This window comes from Microcaecilia unicolor, chromosome 9 (genome assembly GCF_901765095.1).
Source record: "Microcaecilia unicolor chromosome 9, aMicUni1.1, whole genome shotgun sequence".
In the NCBI taxonomy this organism is placed as follows: domain Eukaryota; kingdom Metazoa; phylum Chordata; class Amphibia; order Gymnophiona; family Siphonopidae; genus Microcaecilia; species Microcaecilia unicolor.
Genome location: NC_044039.1, coordinates 144365667 through 144388466, shown reverse-complemented (window position 1 = coordinate 144388466; position 22800 = coordinate 144365667). Strand labels below are relative to the sequence as shown.

Below are 22800 nucleotides of genomic sequence, written 5' to 3'. Positions count from 1 at the left end.
GCTTCGTGCAAATCGGGGAAAACTTCCTTCGTTGCATCGCCACTGCCGTAGAGTAGTCCTGAAAACAAAGCACTTTCTTGTTTCCATAGCGTAACTCCCGATCCTTCCTCAAGGCCTGCACTATAGCCTCTTTGTGTACGAAATTCAGCAAACAGCAGATCACCACTCGCGGCCTCGCATTGTCTGAGTGCTTGGGTCCCACCCGGTGCGCTCTTTCCACCTGAATGGCTCCGAGATCCTCCGGGAGTTGCAGCTGTTCTGATAGCCAGTTTTCTATAAAAGCTCTTAGGTTAGTAGTTTCTATAGCCTCAGGCAACCCCACGAATCTTAAATTGTTTCTACGAGACCTGTTCTCAAGGTCCTCCAGCTTCTCTTCGTATGCCTCCACTTGGGTTCTGAGTTTCTTATTGTCTTCCTCTATTTTTTGTACTTTATCCTCCAGGGCCCCGTGTCTCTGCTGAAATTCCGCCAACTCCTTGTTTAATTGTCCCAAGTTTTCCTGGACCAGAGATAGTTTGTTGTCAATGGGCCCCAGGCGCTTATCTAGCAGCGGCTCCATGGCGTTCGTCACCTCCGCTACCACCTCCGCCACCCACACCGAACTTACACTGTGCGCGGGCGGGCTCGGCGGAGCCGCCATTTTCTCCTCGCCACCTCGCGTCTTTTCTTTGTCTCTTCGAAGACTCTTTGCCGCCATAAGATTTCACTGCGTTTTGGTCAGCTTAAACTCTTCACCGTAAGTTCCTGTGCTGTAGGTGTAGATTTGGTGGTTCGTTGCAAGCTAATTCCCCAGTTTTTGAGGGTTTAGCGGGTAATCCGGCAGGAGCGGGAGTTTCAGCAGCCGCTCCTGTTCATGGTGTCACGTGATCTAAGGCCACTTTTTAATCACAGCTTTGTAAAAGGACCCCAAAGTATTCAAAAAATAAGGGCCCTGTTTACTAAGGTGCGTTAGCATTTTTAACGCACCTACAATTAGCATGCACGCTAACCGTGTAGGTGCCTATAGGGATACTGTAGGCGCGTACATGGTTAATGCGCGTACATGGTTAACACGTGCTAAAGATGTTAACGTGCCTATAACGCAGCTTAGTAAACAGGGCCCTAAATGTTTTAATTTAATTTATTAGGATTTATTTACTGCCTTTTTTGAAGGAATTCTCTCAAGGCAGTGTACACCAAAAATAAATCAAACATAAGTAATAGACAATTACAGCAGTAAAAACATTCAAATGTTTTTACATAATGGATCCTTGAAAATTTGTTACAATATTTCAAATATGTAAAAGCCTCAGATATTAAGTAGAAATGTCGACGAGGGCCATCATCTCACTAATTTGTACTTGGCCACAGTTCAACATACAACTGTTAAACTAACGTTTCAGCACTAGGAAAGCAATATTACCTGCATATTATACTGCTCCCGTCCCTCAGCACACACACACGCAGATTGCTTCCCACCTACAGTTTTCTACATAGCTAAAACGAAACAATAACCTTCTACTGATGCTACAATGAAGCTGTGACAGGTGTTCCTGTTACCTGGAGGAAAGGATATTCTTGTGAAACGTGAACTTTCTGTACAGGAACTGATCTTCATGGAGATACTGGAATGACTGTCCATCATCTGTGTAGAGCTCGCCTGCCGCAGAGCCCTGCGCAGAAAATGAAAAATGCAGACTTAACTCGGAATGAGGCCTTCTCAGGTTCAAAAGACCACAGAGAAAAAGGCAGGTGTCAGGGTTACAGTCTAACATAATAGATGACAATCGCAAAAAACAATCAGTTAGCCCCTCAGCTGCCCTGTGAAAGCCCAGTTCATAATACAAAACCCACCTTAATACTGATTTCCTCTCGGGAACAGGCTACATCAGATGTTGTGTCCTGCAACTGTGATCAGAAAGTGCCACATAAAGGGCAATAAAATATACATCAAATCCACAGGTAACTGAAGCTGCAGGGATAGCTCCAACCAAATTAATGATGAAACTACGGCCATTTTCCTAATATAGACAAAAATACCAAGCTCTCCTACATTCAGTAATCTAGAAACCCTGTCTATATAAGGTCCTCTGTGGGTCAGCTAGGGACATGCAAGCTTATGGTGAGACATCTGGAAATGGTAAACTGTGATATATTGATCAGTCTATGGAAGGATAATGGAATGTCAGTGCCCGTTACGCTATGCTCCTGTTTTCCAGCATGGAAAGTTCCAGCTCGTTTTCCTGCTCCTAGAAAGGATTTACTATAAAAGCCACTAGGAGGATTATGTGGATTAACATCTGGGAGATCATCTAGAAGTGTCAGAAGACACCATGGATGAAAAATTCAATAAACTGAAAGCTCCTGGATAGCTGTGGAGGTTGGCTTGGGATGGGAATAAAGAAGGAAAAGAAATGTGACTCTTACAACAGCTCATGGGGGCAAGGACTACCACACAGAGGCTAATTTTACAAACGACCACCTAACTTATACAGCAGGTATGTACATAAGTGATACCAGTCTTCTAAGGGAATTTATACACCTAAAGCAGGGCTTTTCAACCCAGTCCTTGAGGCACACCTAGTACCACCAGGTTTTCAGGATATCCACAATGAATATGCATGAGATAGATTTACATACCAAGGAGGCAATGTATGCATATGTATCTCATGCATATTCATTGTGGATATCCTGAAAACCTGATGGGCCTAGATGGGCCTCAAGGACTGGGTTGAGAAGCACTGACTTTGAGGGTAATTCTACAAAAGGGCACTTATTTTTAGGACCTAAGAAGGAAATTCTGTACATGGCACTCAAAATCTGCGCAGAAACAAATCAGCACTCAATGCTATCCTATAATGATCACTCAAAGATGAGAGCCCATTAGAGTGCCAATTTTAGGACTTATGCCTGCTGAAACCAGGTGCAATTCCTGGTGCCTAATCTGGGCACACATCCCCGGTATTCTACAACACTGCGTGCAAAATTTAGAAATGACCTTGACCTGCTCCTGCACCTCCCATGGCCACGCCCCCTTTTGAATTGCGCGCTATAGTGTGGCAAGTCAAATATACACCTATATTTTATGCAGAAGAACCTATACCAGCTATAGAGCTGGTGTAAATGCTCACACCTAGATTATAAAATGCCACGATCTACTCATTACAATGTACATGGGTAAATGTGCACCCACCCAGACCCCATCCATGTAAAGGATCACCTGAAAAGTACACATCGAGTATTGGTGTATACTTACAGAATAGAACTTAATCACAGATTGATCATATATGTGCACATCATCACATATGGGTGTCAATGACTAGAATACTGGCATTTCTGTGCATTCTTTATGTCTAAATCTATCTAAGTGGCTCCTTACAGAATTACCTCCATAGTGCATGGAAAGACTGATACGTATTTACATGTATTTGCTATACACAAATCTTCCAGTTTATTTTACATGCATATTTTATGAAATACGTGTTTAAGCATTATATCTCTACTACCACACCCACAGAAACAACTCTGCTCAGGTCAGCTAAACTCATGTGTACAAAGCCTGTATCTGCTTAAGCTTACAGACATATTGTTTATAATTCTGCGTGTTCCCCCACCTATTCTGACCTCATCCTCCCCCAGACTGCTCTTACACAGTCCAGGAATTAACGGACTCCGTAATCAGAAGGACTCGCTGGGATATAAGAGGATAGTTTATTTCAATCTTACCAACAATAATACAGGCAAATCAGGTATTCGTATGGTTTGAACAGCAGTCCACATCACGTCTGTCACCCTCCTTCTCTTGTAGCCTTCCTTCTGTTGTCTTACCCTTCTGACTCCCATTTTTATACTATTCTCACTCTATTCATTTCAATGGACCCTAGCTTTGTCACCAGGGTTCTTGGACCTTATCAGTTGATCGAAATGACTTCACATACTATCAAGCTCTAAGTATAAACAAGATATGCTCAGAGCGCATCTTATTAGATGACTTTGCATTTTCCCCAAACTTTCCCTTAGCCCCCTCCTTTGGATGTTCTCACCCTGGGTGCTGCTGACCCAGTACTATCTCTACATAACCATGGCAATCTTGCTCATGACGTCTTGCAGGTGCTAGTCTCAGGATTGTTTATAGAGTAGATTGCCCCCAACCTTGCCAGCTCTCATTTACCTCATCTCAGCACTTGCCACAGTGAAATGTAACTGTGTCAAAGCTAGCTCTCTTTTGTATCAGAGATGATTTTGATTTTAAGAAGCCTAGCTCTTATTATGAGCTATTGGCCTGTATTTTACTGAGAGCAAGGGCTAGCATAACTCTTCATTCCCCTCTTGCCAGGCCCCTCAGGGGGGGCTGGCACACATGACTACTAGTGGGTGTGGCCATCTTTTCCAGAGGGCTCTTAGTTTCCTGTGGGGGGAAATGTATAGGGATGAGGCGACAGGGGTGCTCTGTCATAGTGAGACAAGGCCATAGCAAGAGTCAGTATGTGGATACATAATTATATGCTGGATGAAATGCATTAGGTTTCCCCTTTTTTCATAGCCAAACCAAGGGGTCTAACTATCCTAGAACTACCCCTCTAGGGCGGAGCTAGTCTTGGAAATATGTAATCCAGGCAGTTCCATAAAATGCCATTTTGTGTGTAAAACACAGTTTTAGCTACAGAAATGTCTTCTAAAATTAAACCCATAGCTGACCAGCTCCAGTAGAAGAGTAATGTTTGCTTCTCTCATCAGGGACAGGTACATCCGGCCCTTACAGAAGGAGGTCTCATTTTTATGAGATTATAAATTCTTGCTTGGTTTGGATGCACCTGATGCCTCTTCTGCTAGAATCACATTTTACCCATGTCCAGTTCAATCTGTTTGTCTAATTATTGTTCTTTATTTATTTGGATTTTATCTGATTGCATTATATTTACATTGTATTATGCTGTATTTTACCCTCTTGATAACCACAGCAGATTTTTACTTATTCCTTTTTCTGTATTAAATGCTAAAGCGTTATTTCTTCACTATTTGCATGCTTTGTTTATTTTTTGTTGCTTTATTGGTTTCCTCTGTTCCCGTTGTGCTGTTCTTGCTGTGTAAGTAAGAACCCAGTGGTCAGTAGTGACAAATTGGTTAGACCAGTTGTTGTGATGATAGTCCTTGTGTGGTCCATACATGATTTGAACTCTTCTCTTTTGCTAGTTGCTGATAAGCTTAATGAAGACTATAAGACTTTGACTGCTATGTTCAGGAATGCAATTTGGAGAACACATCCAGAATAAGCTATAGGGCTGATGTAAGTGATCGCGCCATAAATGTAAGCATGATTTCTGCCACCTGCACTAGTATTCCACAAAGAAATGTCGGTGCCTATTTTTCTTTACAGAATAGGCTTGAAACATGGCACCAGCTTACCCCTCATTCTAGGCAACCTGTTATAGAATTACCCTCTTACTAATTCTAAAACTTCACCAGTGAGTTTGCCCTACCTTTCTTATTGGAACTTCTCACTGTAATTACAGTCAAGGCACTGATGTGCAACAGTTCGTAACAGCAGTAAAAGTGAGTGGTTCGCTCAGTGTTCAAATGGCAGACACAGGCCTCAGAGTCCATCTGATCACTTGACTTCAGAAACTTACACACCAAAAATAAATAAATAATAACTTATTCAATAATTCCACTTTCTTTGGTGTGCCAGCAAACATTATACTACTTCTAGCTTCAACTAGTTTATAAGGTTGGTGACAGAAAAGGGAATTTCAGTTCAGGAAATGAACAACATGGGAGAGCCATTTTCACAATCTGAGGTATGTCAGAGGCGGAGGATTCTGCTCACTGCAGATACAGGAGAGAATCTGTCCACGTTTGTTGCCGAGAGAAGCGTTAGGACAATATTAACCCTGTGAAACTAAAGAATATCCTGTTATACTGCACCTTGGAGTCCAGTGCAATACGGAGTTCATAGGAAATTCCTTTCATCCATTCTGTGGATTTTCCAACTGCTGTCTTCAAGGGTACCACAGTTCCACCACGCTGGAAAACCGGGATCTGCAAATAACAGCACAGCCAATGCAGAAGAATTCAAGTGTGTTTATGGACTGTGGGGAGTGGGGGGTGAGTTTTCAGATCATAAAAGTTCTGTATTTTACACAGTGTTTCAGGGACAGAAGCAAGAGAAAAGGCAAGCCTTAGCTCCTTAGCACTCCTAATGATATAGCCTTTAGTCACCATATTCAACCTTTGAACTCCTTCAGCTTCGAGCTATCTGTGGCAGCATGCTCAATGTCCACAGACCAGTCCATGGAAAGTGTAACAGCTCCCTACCTAGAGTTATGCCACTGCTGACTGAAAGTTTCCTTCATTCTTCATCTAGCTCATTACAAGCTCCATCACACACAGGCGTCTAGGTAGGAACTGGGACATTCAGACTGGGAGGATGATAATTCCCCAAGTAATTTACAAAGGTTTCTGCTAAACATGGAGGATGTCTGCAAATACCTGTGTATTTGTTGCAGTGGAAGCATCAATTTCACAAACCTGTCAATCCTAAAAAAGAACAGCATCACATGGGCTTTCATGTATGTAATTGCTGGAAACACATGTCTAGCTGGTGATCTGCCTGATAGGGAGTGGGAAGTGGACCAATGACTCCAGGGAAACAGGACTATGGTGGTAAAAGAAACAACTTTATTCACAGACTCTGTCTGTGAATAAAGTTGTTTCTTTTACCACCATAGTCCTGTTTCCCTGAAGTCATTGGCCCACTTCCCACTCCCTATCAGATAGTTTTGTTTTTCGTGGGAGTCTGTGTTCATCCACCTAGTGGATTGCCTCCTGCTTTAGCTGGTGATCTGCAGCATACACATGTGTATACGGTCATAGGTGGGGAAACTCAGCTTCCTGCTGGTGATCTCGTGCAAACTTCCCTATCCCTGGTTCTTATCTTGCTTTCACTCATTTCCTTGGCAATCTACTGGTTCTCACTTAACTCTACAGCTATTTTCTCTTTTTTTTCTGCAAAAACTGCTTGTCGTTATTTAATTTTTGTTATTTGCTTGTAAATCACCTTGATGTCTCTCGTGGGTAATATATCACATTGTAATAAATTAAACTAAATAGGCGCAACACCACAAGTGCAAGAAAAGTCAATTAAAGCCTTAAAGGCTCCTTTTACTAAGGTGCGCTAATGGATTTAGTGCACACTAATGATCAGCATGAGCTAAATTCTAAGAAGCCCATAGGAATAAAACAGGCTTCTTATAAATTAGCACTCGCTAAATCCATTAGTGCATCTTAGTAATAAAAGGAACCCTATCAAGGGCATTTTCAAAAAAGAAGGGCGGCCATCTTCTGACACAAATCCGTTCTGTTGATAAATCTCACTTATCTGTCCCCTTCTCCTCTACTGCTAATTCCAGACTCCGTTCCTTTTATCTTGCTGCACCTCACGCCTGGAATAAACTTCCCGAGTCTGTACGTCTAGCCCCCTCTTTGGCTGTTTTCAAGTCCAAACTTAAAGCCCACCTCTTTACCACTGCTTTTGACTCCTAACCACTGCTCACTTGCCCTGTCCTTTTTATCCTCACCTCTTTATTCCCTTACCCTTAATTGTTCTGCCTGTCTTATCTACTGTAGATTGTGAGCTCTTTGAGCAGGGACTGTCTTTTTTGTGTATGGTGTACAGCGCTGCGTATGCCTTGTAGCGCTATAGAAATGATAAGTAGTAGCAGTAGGGTCGCCCAAATCGGCATAATCGAAAGCTGATTTTGGGCACCCTCAACTGCAGTCCATTGCGGGGATGACCAAAGTTCACAAGGGCGTGTCGGAGGCGTAGCAAAAGCGGGACTGGGGCATGCTTAAGAGATGGGCATCCTCGGCAGATAATGGAAGAAAGAAGGGCGTCCCTGACGAGCATTTGGTCGACTTTACTTGATCCCTTTTTTTTTTCACGACCAAGCCTCAAAAAGGTGCCCAAACTGACCAGATGACCACCAGAGGGAATCGGGGATGACCTCCCCTTACTCCCCCAGTGGTCACCAACTCCCTCCCACCCTAAAAAACAAAAATCTTTTTAAATTTTTTGCCAGCCTCAAATGTCATACCCAGCTCCCTGACTGCAGTATGGAGCAATATTCAAAGGATTTATGCTCCTAACTTTGAAAGTTCTGCTCCTGTATTGGCCTCTGAAAATTTATTAGAGCTGAGTGCATAAATTTTTACTTAAAATATCACTAAGGGGCCCTTTTACCAAGCTGCGGTAAAAAGGCCGAGGACGCCCATCTGTTAAGCTCGCCCCATTCCCACCTTCGCTACGCCTCTGACACGCCCCCGTGAACTTTGGTTGTCCCTGCGACGGACTGCTGTTGAGGGTGCCCAAAATCGGCTTTCGATTATGCCGATTTGGGCGACCCTGAGAGAAGGACGCCCATCTCACGATTTGTGTCGGAAGATGGGTGCCTTTCTCTTTCAAAAATGCCCCTGTTAGTGTGTACCCTTGGAATCCCTCCTCCCTCAGGGATTCCTGCAGATACCTTGCACTTGAAAATCAGATGTGTTTGAGCAGGCTAAAAAGGTAGCTGCCACTTAGTTACCAATCAGACACCAGGTTCAAAATCTACCCCTATATGTTATTCTTTCCAGGTTTCTTTTTGTAGTACACAAATGATGAATGAGCTGCAATTTGAAAGTTAGGAGTAGTTCTAATTGTTAAGACTTCAAGCTTAGCAGAGCTTGACAACTGCCATTACTGTTCACAAGTTTCTGATTTCTGTTAAAAATCACGCCTTTTGTCTGTGTGCTATGAAGAGAAGCCTTGAAGCAATATTTTTTTAGTACATGAAGACACACTTAGACGTGTCTGTTGATCCACTGCTTATTTCTGTCAGCAGCCAAAGAGAAAACCTGTATACTTACACTATCCAAGGTGACTGGGACCTTCAAAGTGCTGACACCCACAAACCGTTCAAATGTGTGGAAGTTATACCAAATCTATAAAGGAAGAGCAAAGGTCATGAGAACACCAATCAGAAAACAAATTTTAATCTATTTGATTTGTGATTATATAAATATTAAATAAGCAGCTTTTTTTCCCCAACCCAGGTAATAATGCGGGTAGCAATGTGACTGACTGACCTCTCTGGGAGAGTAATGGTCTTTTTTGATCAGCTCAGCTGGTAGGAAAGGAATGGATTATGTACTGTGCTCACTCATCCTTAAATCCCTTCTCCAAAGAAAAAAGGTTTGCTACTACTGTGTACCATTTCTATAGTGCTACTAGTCATATGGACCACTGTACAAAGATGTATTAGAGATAGTCCCTTCTCCACAGGACTTACAGTCTTAACAAAAGTCACTGAATTAGATGCTTTCCCATCATGGGGAACAAATAGCTTAAAATGTCTATTTTGCTTTTAAAGTGTGTAGATTTTATTTGGTTTTATTAATTTATGCTTATGACTTAATTGTTTACTATTTATTGTTTTGTAATTTTCAATTTTGTCTACGTTTTTATTAGTAGTTCCTAATGTGGATGTTATTGAATATTGTTCCTTGACTTGCATGCAGTGGCGTACCAAGGGGGGGGGGGGGCGGTGGGTGCTACGTTCGTTCTGTGCTCCCTATGCCCCGGAACAGGTTACTTCCTGTTCCGGGGCAGAGGGAGCATGGAAACGAACGACGTGGACAGGCGCGCGGCACCCCCCCCCCCCAGCGGCGTGCACCCGGGGCGGTGTCTTTTGCCGGGGGGGGGGGTCCTTTTGCCAGGGGGGAGGGTCACGCTGCACCCGGGGGGCAGGGCGCATCAGCGATCCGCCCCGGGTGTCAGCCCCATTGGGAACGCCACTGCTTGCATGTTATATGGAAAGGTGGGTTGTAAACCTGAAAATAAATAACTGCAATCTTTGAGACCATCAGTTAAGATTCAAGATTTACCTCTTTGAGGAGCCCTTTTACAAAGGTGCAGGACCCAATCGGCACTACCGCCGGTGTGGCGCTTATGCCCAGCAGTAATTCCGATTTTGGCACACACCAAATCCCGCGGTAGAAAATAATTTTCTATTTTCTACCGTGGGGGACATTCCTGGCGGTAACTGGCAGTACACCCACGTTAGCGCGTGCTGCATGGTTACTGCGCGGGTAGTGCATGAGCCCTTACCACTAGGTCAATGGGTGGCGGTAAGGGCTCAGGCGTAAATAGGCACGTGCTAGTTTTAATATTAGTGCAGGCCCATTTTTTAGCCCATTAAAAAATTGCCTTTTTCCCTAGCTGCAGTAAAAAATGGCCCAGTGCGTGCCTAAAAGATGCGCCCACACTACTGCAGGCCATTTTTTAACACTGCTTTGTAAAAGGATCCCTTAGTAACTGTGTATATAATTGCATGGCCACAGCACTGGCTCTGATTAGTATCACCTTCTCTAAAGGAGTTTGTTGCTGAAATGCACTGCGTTTACATGCTACGGATAATTCCTACTACTACTACTACTACTACAATTAAACATTTCTATAGCGCTACTAGACTTACGCAGCGCTGTACAAATAATAATAATAATTCCTTGTATACATTGATGTTTTTCACTGACAGAAGCTCACTACAACATACATGTGACACTATTAACCGGATTGCATGACTTCTGACCCAGGCATTACTGCCAAAACACGGCCATGTTGTGTCCAATTCCTTGTGCCACCTAATTTGTAATTGGGCACATCTTCCTATGCCACAAGATTGTGGTTGAATGAGCCATTGCCCTTTCTTCAGTGTGGATTCAATAAAGAGAAATTAGGTGGCACAAAGTTTTCCTTTAGTCCCTCCAGACTGGCCTATATGGACGGGTTATGCAATCCTACCAGCAGGTGGATGGAGACTGAGAACTATAGAATTCTGGTGAAGCCTATAAGTTAGCTGTGCAGTCTCTCTCAGAGTCAGTGTGAACTTAACAAGCAGAAAGAACTAACAAATAGAATAAGAACCAACAAATCTCCCCAAAACAATCCCTTCTATGGCTTCAAAATCCCACATGATGTGCAGGAACGCTGCACTGCAAAGGAAGCAGCTGTATCAAACAGCAAGAGCAGTCACAGAGAATCCACTGCCAAAAACGAGCTGTACAACACTCTTTGGTTCACTTTCTATTCTCTATGAAGACAGCTCTCTCTGGGGCCCTTTTACAAAGCAGCAGTAAGCCCAATGCAGGCTTACCGCTCGTTAAAAGGGAAGTACCGCCGGGCTACCGAATCAGCCTGGCGGTAGTTCCCTCCCCCAGCGCACCCCATTTCCAATGCTGCAAAAATATTTCAATTTTTGTAGCGCCAATGTGTACCCAGCGGTAATCGGGCTGTGCCACATGCTGCCCAGTTACCGCTGGGTTAGCGTGAGAGCCCTTACCGCCACCTCAATGGGTGCTTCCCCCCCCCACCCCCAAAGGTTGCCGCGCGGCAAGTGCTTCAATTTCCACATTTTCTGCATGGCCATTTCTTTTAGAACAGGGAAACACGCCTTTTATCCACTGCGGTAAAAGGGGGGCCTCAGTGCATGTGAAAAACACGCACCGACGCAAACGCAGGCCCCCTTTTGCCGCAGCTTCGTAAAAGGACCCCTCTATCACCTAAGAAGTTTTGTTTGTTTAAATTGTAACAAAAAAACACTTCTATTCAAAAGGCAGCAAACCGCCCCCCCCCCCCCCCAGGAAGTACACCGAAACAAATTCCCCATGGAGATTACCAAAAAATGCAGAAGGCCAGATCCTAACAATACGGGTAGGTTCTAGGTCGGTCTGGAGGGACTAAAGGAAAGCAAATTACAAGTAAGGTCTAATTTGTCCTTCCACTGGAGGGATTAGGGGAGGTCACTCCCTTAATCACCCAGTGGTTGATGTCCATCCTCCGCCCCCCTCCCCCCCAGCGAAATTTGCAAGGGATACAGGCTCTAGGGAAAATAAACAAATATTTCTAAAATGGAAGACAAACATTTTTGCAAACACAAATGTTATTTAAAGCCTGTTATATTAATTTTAAGATTTGGCATGATTTTATACCATTTCAAGGTTACTCAATTGGTTTCACATTCACCTAGTCTAAGTTCTAATCATTCAATCCACTGGATTGACTTTGTAGGCCCATCACTTAAAGGAGTTAAATTAAAAAATATATATTTGAGTCCTCTTTTTCATTCCAGGCCTCTCAGGTTTGGAATAACTTACCACTCAGTCTTAAGTACCAACCTTCCTGTACATTGTTTCAGAAGGGTTTAAAAACTTATCTATTTAAGAAATTTGTGAATTTAGACATTTGAATGGGGGTTATTATATAATTTTTATAAATATATGGTATGCATTTTTATGACTAAGCCGCTTCAAATCTATTTAGGGAATATGCGGGTTAAAAGAGTCAATTTAGATTAGGTGTTCCAGCACACAGCTGACATTGCTATTTCATAAGATAAATGTGTAGGTGCTGGTACGTAGGTGTTTATTTGCCCATGTTGCCACATTCATATTTTAGATGTTTATGATTCTAAAACAGATGCTCCTGCTGTATATAACCGGTGCACAAACGTCCATTTCACTGTATATTTTAGAACAGGCTCTACAACAGTAAATCCTGTGCTAAAAAACTAGATAAGACTTCCCAACCTGGATGTCCCGGTTCCGATTTGTATGTCCTTTCTAAAATGTCGCTTCATGTGAACAGAAGAGTGCTAGGAGTAACCTAGAGGAGTTACTGTAGACTTTTTAAAAAGAATATTATTGTGATTTTTTTTAAATGTAAGTCATTCCTCCTCTGTTACAGATTGGGGTGAGGTGAGGGAATAAGGGTTGAAGCTCTATGGTGCTGGTTGAGAGGTGTTGGGTCATTTATGGAAGATTGATGTTTCAGCTATACAATGCAAGGAATTGTGCCCTGATTTTGAAGTGCTCTTGGTGCTTTTTTGCTTTTTGAGAGGTAAGGTGTGAAATCAGATTCTGGGGTGAGGGGCTTCTGTGCCCTAGGGACTCAGTAGGGGGAGGGAATTGGAACTGGATGGGCTTCTTTAGTGTGCCAGCTACCACCGCTTCATTAAATTTAGTGCCTGTATGCTAAATTTTAACATGTATACAAAATACTAATTTTGCATAGGCTTCTGGCTGTACTAAATTATTGGTGACTAGCCCACTATCTAGAATGCATGCAAAGTGAGAGTCAGCATTACAAGTACACCATAAGTTGGACGAACCTTTAATTTAGGACAGTGTTTTCCATAAGGGGAGAAAAAATTGCACTACGGGTATTGAGTCTGACACTGAGCTTATCCAAGAGCATACTCTTCATGCTCAATTATATTTACCTCATCTGGCCCAGGAACTAAAACATCAATGGACGTGACTTCTGGCGCAGTGACTGGATGCACCAGCAAAGCATTCCCTTTGGGAAAAAAACATACAATAAATCTTGAGTTATAATTTCATCCTACAGTACCAGCTGTACTAAAAATATCATACCATGGGAAAATATTTCAGGGGAGTGTTATCTTTTTTTTTTCCCCTCTACCTTGGCATACCCTCTGCTGGAGAAACAAATTCTCATTTATTACTACTGCTAATCATTTCTAAAGCACTACTAGACGTACGCAGCGCTGTACACTTGAACATGAAGAGACAGTCCCTGCTCGACAGAGCTTACAATCTAATTAGGACAGACAAATAGGACAAACAAGAGATAAGGGAATATTAAAGTGAGGATGATAAAATAAGGGTTCTGAACAAGTGAATAAGGGTTAGGAGTTAAAAGCAGCATCAAAAAGGTGGGCTTTTAGCTTAGATTTGAAGACGGCCAGAGATGGAGCTTGGCGTACCGGCTCAGGAAGTCTATTCCAGGCATATGGTGCAGCAAGATAAAAGGAACTGAGTCTGGAGTTAGCAGTGGAGGAGAAGGGTGCAGATAAGAGAGATTTACCCAGTGAACAGTGTTCCCGGGGAGGAATGTAGGGAGAGATGAGAGTGGAGAGATACTGAGGAGCTGCAGAGTGAATGCACTTATAGGTCAATGGCAAAAACTATAGAGTTGGATTTGATATTAAATTAAATTACACGGCATCAGTATTTTAGATTTTGATACCCAGCTTCAGCATGTATAGGGCCTGTTAAATAACTGATAGTAACAAATCCCCCGATATTCAAAGCTATTTAACGGGCTACATACAGCCACTGACCGGCTAAATAGCATATCATCGCCTAACCACAGATGTTCAACAGGTTATCTCCTGCTAAATATGCTGTAACTGGCTATATTGCACGACATAGTCAGTTAGACGCAGATATTTAGCAGTAAACTAGCTATGTTCAGTGGTTAACATATGCAGCATAAATAGCAGGCCTATTTTTAATCGCTAAAACGTTAACTGGTTAGCACTGAAAATTATCTTAACCAGCTAACTTTTTAGTGGCTTAAAAAAATGTCGCCGGACATGGCCTGGCATTGAATACCCGGGTTTAATGCCATCAGCAAACAGCAAAAGTGTTGCCTGCCAGCAGCTGAATATCAAGTCCATAATAAATGACGGCAGATAAAGATCAGCATGACCCATCCAATCTGCTCAGAAAGGTGGCCAGTGTTGTACCCGAGTCTCCATGCCAGTTACCCCAACCCTTTTGGGGATCTTTACTAAGTTGTGATAAGCAGCTAATAGATTTTACCATGTTATAGACATTAGCGCAGACCCAAGCTAACAACTGCTTTGTGTTAAAACCAGCAGCTTGGTAGAACACCCCCAAAGGCAGGTCAAAAGTGTGGCTGGCAGTGACAGCTAGTGTATGGGTCAGTAACATGTCCCAGATGCCATTACTGCCAATAGTGCATCTGCACTTATCTCATCTCAAAGGGAGGTGGTTAAAAGCACCACTATTGGCAAGCCGGTAACACAGCCATGGCCAAAACCTCAATCAGTTCTCACCTATTCTGATCCCTCCATGATCCAATCCTCCAGCCCCCCCCCCCCCCCAAATCCCTCTTCTGATCCTCCATTCCCCTGACCAGATGCCCCCTTCCAATCCTCCACCCTGATCTACTACTTAACATTTAACCCCCTTCCCCAATCAGATCACCCTTCCAATCTTCAACCCCTCTGATCAGATCCCCCAATCCCCTCAAAATCCGAGGCCACGAACCCCCCATGTAGTACAGCCCCTCCAACTCTAACCTAACCCTCTTCCCACTCCCTGGATCCTCCAACCATCTCTAGGACTTACCTAGAGGTAAGGCCCGGTGGTCCAGTTGTAAGGAGCGGGAACGGCCGCCCCCCTCTGATTCTGCTTCATCCGGCGCTGGGTTCAAAATGGCATTACTGACCTCTGTTCTCATCCAAATTCAACAACTTAGGAACTACCATACTGGGTCAGACCAAATGTTTTTCCAGGTGGAATTCTGTGTGACTGCGCAATGCAGAATTTGCGCAGGATTCCTCCTCCCTGCAGAATTTGGCCAGCTGCTGGGATCAAAGAGCATAAAAGCAGCCAGGCTCCTCGCTAGCTCATTTTAATTTTTTCCCCAATTTCCTCTCTACAGCACCTTCTTTTTAGTGTAGGGGACAGCACGGCTCTCGGTATGTTTGAGTCTTGCAGTGCTTGTAGTCTCCCTCTATTCTTGCAAGAATGAAAAGAGAGCTCATCTGGAGAATACAGGCACTGCATGGATATAACATAGTGAGAGCAATTCGGTGCACTAAAAAGAACACGCTGCAGTGAGAGGAAAGCAGATGAACTGGTGAGGAGCCCTGAGGCTTTTATGCTCTCATCCTGGCAGTTTGCTGCTTTGGCTAGGAACTTTACACTTCTTTAGGCTGGGGCCTTTGAGCATACTGGCTATCTACTTGTCAGAAGGTGGGGGAAAGAAGTCAGGCTCACTGCCGGCTTAACTGGCAGAGCTGGCAGGCTATTTGAGGAAGGAGAGGTGAGGCTGGATGGCTGGTTTGGGGTCAGCAGATTAGTTTCTGGCTGTATGACTGGTGAGGGGCTGGGGATAATAGGCTGGCTTGTAGGCGTTACTACCTGTCTGGGAAAAAAACTGGTGAGGACATAAGTTGAGAATGAAGAGGGAGTGTGTGGATTTTTATTCATCAATTCATAGAGCCTGAGAGAAGATCTGAGCTGCCACCATCCACTGACTTTGTGAAAGTACTGCCATTATTAAGCAACTCCAAGCTTTCCTCAGGCTCTACAGATTGAAAAAGAGCCCCAAAAACTTGGACATATAGTTATGATGGGTATTCTTAGAGGAATTCTGCCCTAAATCCTTAAAAATCCTTCCTATTTGAGAAATAACACTTTTTTTGCTATTTTAATTAATTATGGCTCAAGGATAGTGGTTATACTGAGTCATTGTGACAAAAAGAGTTGCAGAATTTCAAAATAGTGTACAGAATTTTTTTTTTTTTGCATAGAATTTCACCAGGAGTAAAATGTCCATCAAGCCCACTGCTACTTACCCCCAGAAAAGAGCAGTGCTTACTTTATATGCTTTTCCTTCAGGATCTTGTCTTAACTTAAAAAAAAAAAAAACAGCTACGCTATTTGCTTTTACCACATCCTCTGGCAATGAGTTCCAGAGCTTAACTATGTACTGAGTGAAAAAATGTTTTTCCTGATTTGTTTTAAATATATTACTTAGTAACTTCATGAGGTATTCCCTAGTCTTTGTAGTTTTTGAAAGAGTAAACAATCGATCTGCATTTATCTGTTCTACTTTATTAATATCACTTCTCCCCTCAACTTCACTGATCACAGAGAAACTGAAAGAGGGAAACCTGCACATTTCCAACTTTCAAGGTCTGTGGCAGCACTATAAGTTGTTTTCACATTTTGTACCAAATGCAAAAATAAAACAGAGCTCTTTTGTACTGTTGTCTTGTCAGCTTATAAACTGCTCAAGGCTGACCAAGAAGGCTCTCACAATGCTTGGGAGAGAAAATCAAGGAATGCGTCACCTGGAGGGGCATAATCTAACGGAGATGACCATCTCTAAGGGCGCCCATCTCTAAGAACGTCCCGGCGAAGGGGCGGGGAAACCTGTATTATCGAAACAAGATGGGTGTCCATCTTTCATTTCGATAATACGGTCGGGGACGCCCAAATCTCAACATTTTGGTCGACCTTAGAGATGGTAGTCCCTGGTTTTCGGCCATAATGGAAACCGAGAACACCCATCTCATAAACAACCAAATTCAACTCATTTGGCCGTGGGAGGAGCCAGCATTCGTAGTGCACTGGTCCCCCTGATGCCAGGACACCAACCGGGCACTCTAGGGGGCACTGTAGTGGACTAACTGAATGGAAAAAGCCCTTCCCTTACCGATCCCTTAGCGATTGGAAAGGAAAAGGGCATACATGAAGGAAATTGCATGTAAATGAGCTGCTCACTGTTAGCTCATTTGTACACGATTTCTTTCCTAAGGAGGGGAAGCCAGTGCAGAGCAGCCAGGCATTATGCGTGGCTGCTCTGCGCATGCCAAAGACGGCTTCATACATGCAGACAAGCTGCGTGTATAATAGCTGTCTACAACCTTAAATAAATTGCCATCTACAACCTTAGAAAAATACAAGTCCAGGTGAAAGCATCCAAGTGCTCATCAGGGATGTCTTTTTTTTTTTTTTTTTTTAGAGTATGGGTGAAGGACATCCTTCACTATGCCTCAATCCCGTCAAAAGTGTAATGTTTCTGTCAGAAGGACATCCATGTCTGGATGTTTCTGTCAGAAGGACGTTCATGCCTGCTCTGCTTCTGATACCCCATTTATTTGGATTTTGGATCACAAGTAGCAGCAGTGGGATTTGAAACCGGCCACCTCTGGATTGCAAGGACTAGTGCTCTAACCCACTAGGCACTCCTCTCCTTTGAAATTTGGCCATCCCTGTGGGGGGGGGGGGGGGAGGCAGTTCAGGACGTCCAAAATGTTTGAAAGAAGGACGTCCACGCTTTCGCTATGCCTCCGCTGACACACACATACCTCCCCTCCCAGGGATCTGCATACTGCTGCAATGCACCTGATTATGACATTTCAGGCTGGAAAAAAAGTTCTTAAAGTTCTTTTTTTTTCAGGGTGGGAGGGGGTTAGTCACCACTGGGGAAGTCAGGGGAGGTCATCCCCAATTCCCTCCGGTGGTCATCTGGTCAGTTTGCACACCTTTTTGAGGCTTGGTCGTGAAAAAAAATGGACCAAGTAAAGTCGGCCAAATGCTCGTCAAGGACACCCTTTTTTTTCCATTATCGGTCGAGGACGCCCCAGTCCTGCCTTCACAACACTTCTGATACGCCCCTGTGAACTTTGGTCGTCCCCGCGACGGAAAGCAGTTGAGGACGCCCAAAATCAGCTTTCGATTATGCCGATTTGGGCAACCCTGAGAGAAGGACGCCCATCTCCCAATTTGTGTTGGAAGATGGGCGCCCTTCTCTTTCAAAAATGCCCCTGATGGTCACACTTACCCAGCATGTATTCATCCTCAATGCCAAATGTTTCAAGCTGTCGAGGGAATTCCACCCAGAGCGGCCTGTGAAAAGCAAAGAGGTACATTTTTTTATCATTGTGCATTTAACCTGTAAACCAAGAGCCATAAAAATTGAATATATAGAACTCGAAGCCATATTTATAATCCTTTGTATTAGCTAGCTAATATATAGGGTTCCTTTCTACTCAAATAGGCGCCCTTAACAGTTACCTTCTGGCCGTTGTTTGCTGTCACCATAGAGTAACTGTGGCCACACTCTATTACCAAGTGATCTACTACACAGATAGGGTTTCTTATATCCTACCGCTTTCTCCCAGAGCCCTAAAAGCTGTTTATTTATTTATTGATTATCATCATTAGGATTTATTTACCACCTTTTTCAAGGAATTCACTCAAGGTGGTGTACAGTAAGAATACATCAAACATAAGCAATAGACAATTACAGCAGTAAAAATATTCAAATAACAATATAAAGAATGGCATAGTACACAATACATAATAGAACATTTTAATTGACAGTGTAGGGTATAAGCAAAGATGGAACATATACAAGGGTAAGAAAGTAAAAGTTAGAAAGTAAGGTGACTAATTTAAAGAAAGTTGCACCTGAGGTCAGAGAGATGGTTAATATATATTAGCGGGAAAATGTGGGATATAAATGTATTAAATAAATATAGATAGATAGATAGATAGATAGATAGATAGATAGATAGATAGATAGATAGATAGATAGATAGATAGATAGATAGATAGATAGATAGATAGATAAGAAAGAGAGGAAGAGGAGTTAGAAAATAAGATGACTAATTTAAAGAAAGTTGCACATGAGGTCAGAGAGATGGTTAAATATTATCTCAGCTAGGGTAGAAGTGGATAAACATGTACTGCTTAAGTATATGTAGCCCGTCTAACTCCTTGTGTGTGTGCGTGCGTGCGTGAGTGAGACTAACAAGTTAGTTACTTCTTCCATTAAAGGCCTGATTGAACAGCCAAGCTTTCACTTTCTTCCTGAAGTAGAGATAGTCTTGTGTTAAGCAAAGCTTTTCAGGGAGTGCATTCCAGAGTGTGGGAACTACTCCGGAGATGGCTTGCTTGTACGTATCACATCGTGTAATGTCTTTTGGAGAGAGTGTGGTTAGTGATAGTCCTTGGGAGGACCTTAGTGTCCTTGGAGGTGTATGGAGGATCATCCTATTCTTCAGGTACTCGGGGCCATTTCCTTTAAGGGTCTTGAAGATCAGACATAGATTTTTAAATTTAAATGGTGTGATGTGGTTACGTCGCAAGCAACCATCTATTAGTCTTGCTGCAGCATTCTGAATCAATTGGAGCTTGTGTAATCAAAGCATTAGTCCCTGATGGGTTTTAATATGTTTTCTGAATTTTTTTAAAGATATTCATCACTGTGGCTAATCAAGAGTTAAAATACTACACTCAAGTTGATGAGAATAGGTATACTAGAGTGCTACCCAGAAAATGGAATGTTACCCTTCAGAACTGTGAAAAAGATAGCATCCCAAGAAAAAATATATAAACAATATAGAGGATGTAGCAATATGCAAAAAATATATATAATCACGTGAAAGAAATTGTGACTATCAGTTATCTAAGCCATGACTCCCATGTGTCTAAGGCTCACTAAGGGAACAAGCCCTCTATTTAAGGCTCATAAGTATTGCCATACTGGGAAAGACCAAAGGTCCATCAAGCCCAGCAACCTGTTTCCAACAGTGGCCAATCCAGGGCACAAATACCTGGCAAGATCCCAAAAAAGTACAAAACACTTTATATTGCTTATCCCAAAAATAGTGGATTTTCCCCAAGTCCATTCAATAATGGTCTATGGACTTTTCCTTTAGGAAGCTATTCAAACCTTTTTTAAATTCCGCTAAGCTAACCGCCCCTACCACGTTCTCTGGCAACGAATTCCAGAGTTTAATTACATGTTGAGTGAAGACATATTTTCTCCGATTCGTTTTAAATTTACTACATTGTAGCTTCATCGCATGCCCCCTAGTCCTAGTATTTTTGGAAAGCGTAAACAGACGCTTCACATCTACCCGTTCCACTCCACTCATTATTTTATAGACCTCAATCATATCTCCCCTCAGCCGCCTTTTCTCCAAGCTGAAGAACCCTAGCCGCTTTAGCCTTTCCTCATAGGGAAGTCGTCCCATCCCCCTAATCATTTTTATCATCCTTCTCTGTACCTTTTCTAATTCCACTATATCTTTTTTGAAATGCGGCAACCAGAATTGAACACAACATTCAAGGTGCGGTTGCACCATGGTGCGATACAAAGGCGTTTGTAACATCCTTATTTTTGTTTTCCATTCCTTTCCTAATAATACCTAACATTCTATTTGCTTTCTTAGCTGCAGCAGCACACTGAGCAGAAGGTTTTCAACGTATCATCAATGACGTGACCTAGATCCCTTTCTTGGTCTGTGACTCCTAACGTGGAACCTTGCATGTCGTAGCTATAATTTGGGTTCCTCTTTCCCACGTGCATCACTTTGCACTTGCTCACATTAAACGTCATCTGCCATTTAGTAAAATGGGGGAATACCTGAGGAAGGAGATGATGGGCTGGGAGGAAATACGAGAAGTGGAAAGACAGTGGTCCAGGCTGAAAGAAGCTATAAATAGGGCCACAAACCTTTATGTAAGGAAAGTAAATAAAAGCAAGAGAAAAAGGAAACCAATATGGGTCTCCAAGCAAGTGGCTGAGAAAATAAAGGCTAAAGAGTTGGCGTTCCAGAAATACAGAAAAACTCAAGAAAAGGAACACATGGAGGATTACCGGATGAAAATGAAAGAAGCCAAGAGAGAGATACGACTGGCAAAAGCGCAAGCGGAAGAACAAATGGCTAGAAATGTAAGGAGGGGTGACAAAAATTTCTTCAGGTATATTAGTGAAAGGAGAATGACTAAAAAGGGAATTGTGAGACTAAAAGATACTGCGAACGCTATGTGGAAATGATGAAGAAAAAGCAAATTTGCTAAATAGATACTTTTGTTCTGTTTTCACAGAAGAAAATCCTGGGGAAGGACCGCGATGGACTGGAAATAATACAATTGAGAATGAAGTGGATACAGCACCGTTCACGGAAGAAAGTGTGTATCAACAACTTGAAAAGCTAAAGGTGGACAAAGCCATGGGACCGGACGGGATCCACCCCAGGATATTGAGGGAGCTCAGAGAGGTTTTGGCGGGTCCTCTTAAAGATTTGTTTATATATCCTTGCAGACGGGAAAGGTTCCGAGGGATTGGAGAACGGCGGAGGGTGGTCCCTCTTCACAAAAGTGGTGATAGGGAAGAAGCTGGAAACTACAGGCCGGTAAGCCTCACTTCAGTTATTGGAAAAGTAATGGAAGCGATGCTGAAGGAAAGGATAGTGAATTTTCTGGAAGCCAATAAGTTGCAAGATCCGAGACAACATGGCTTTACCAAAGGGAAATCGTGCCAAACGAATCTCATTGAGTTCTTTGATTGGGTGACAGGAGAACTGAATCAGGGACGAGCTATGGACGTAATCTACTTAGATTTCAGCAAAGCTTTTGACACGGTTCCCCACAGGAGGCTCTTAAATAAACTGGAGGGGCTGAAGATAGGACCTGAAGTGGTGAACTGGATTAGGAACTGGTTGACGGACAGACGCCAGAGGGTGGTGGTGAATGGAATTCGCTCGGAGGAAGGAAAGGTGAGTAGTGGAGTGCCTCAGGGATCGGTGCTGGGGCCGATTCTGTTCAATATATTTGTGAGTGACATTGCCGAAGGGTTAGAAGGTAAAGTTTGCCTATTTGCGGATGATACTAAGATCTGTAACAGAGTGGACACCACGGAGGGAGTGGAAAACATGAAAAAAGATCTGAGGAAGCTAGAAGAATGGTCTAAGGTTTGGCAATTAAAATTCAATGCGAAGAAATAAAAAAAAAATGCACTTAGGGAATAGAAATCCACGGGAGACGTATGCGTTAGGCGGGGAGAGTCTGATAGGTACGGGCGGAGAAAGGGATCTTGGGGTGATAGTATCTGAGGATTTGAAGGCGACGAAACAGTGTGACAAGGCGGTGGCCGTAGCTAGAAGGTTGTTAGGCTGTATAGAGAGAGGTGTGACCAGCAGAAGAAAGGGGGTGTTGATGCCCCTGTATAAGTCGTTGGTGAGGCCCCACCTGGAGTATTGTGTTCAGTTTTGGAGGCCGTATCTTGTTAAGGATGTAAAAAGAATTGAAGCGGTGCAAAGAAAAGCTACGAGAATGGTATGGGATTTGCGTTACAAGACGTATGAGGAGAGACTTGCTGAACTAAACATGTATACTCTGGAGGAAAGGAGAAACAGGGGTGATATGATA

The 22800-nt window shown here is 43.1% G+C and overlaps 1 protein-coding gene across 2 annotated transcripts in view; it reads right to left on the bottom strand.

The window, feature by feature from the left end:
• GANC (glucosidase alpha, neutral C) overlaps nt 1-22800 on the bottom strand; it is a 109422-nt gene that overhangs the window by 9564 nt on the left and 77058 nt on the right. For both annotated transcript variants that reach the window (XM_030214423.1, XM_030214424.1), the window contains exons 18-22: nt 18422-18486; nt 13293-13369; nt 8884-8958; nt 5905-6018; nt 1540-1652 (exon numbers count right to left, since the gene is read on the bottom strand). In XM_030214423.1, the coding sequence (XP_030070283.1) occupies nt 1540-1652; nt 5905-6018; nt 8884-8958; nt 13293-13369; nt 18422-18486 (444 nt within the window). The remainder of the gene's footprint in view (nt 1-1539; nt 1653-5904; nt 6019-8883; nt 8959-13292; nt 13370-18421; nt 18487-22800) is intronic.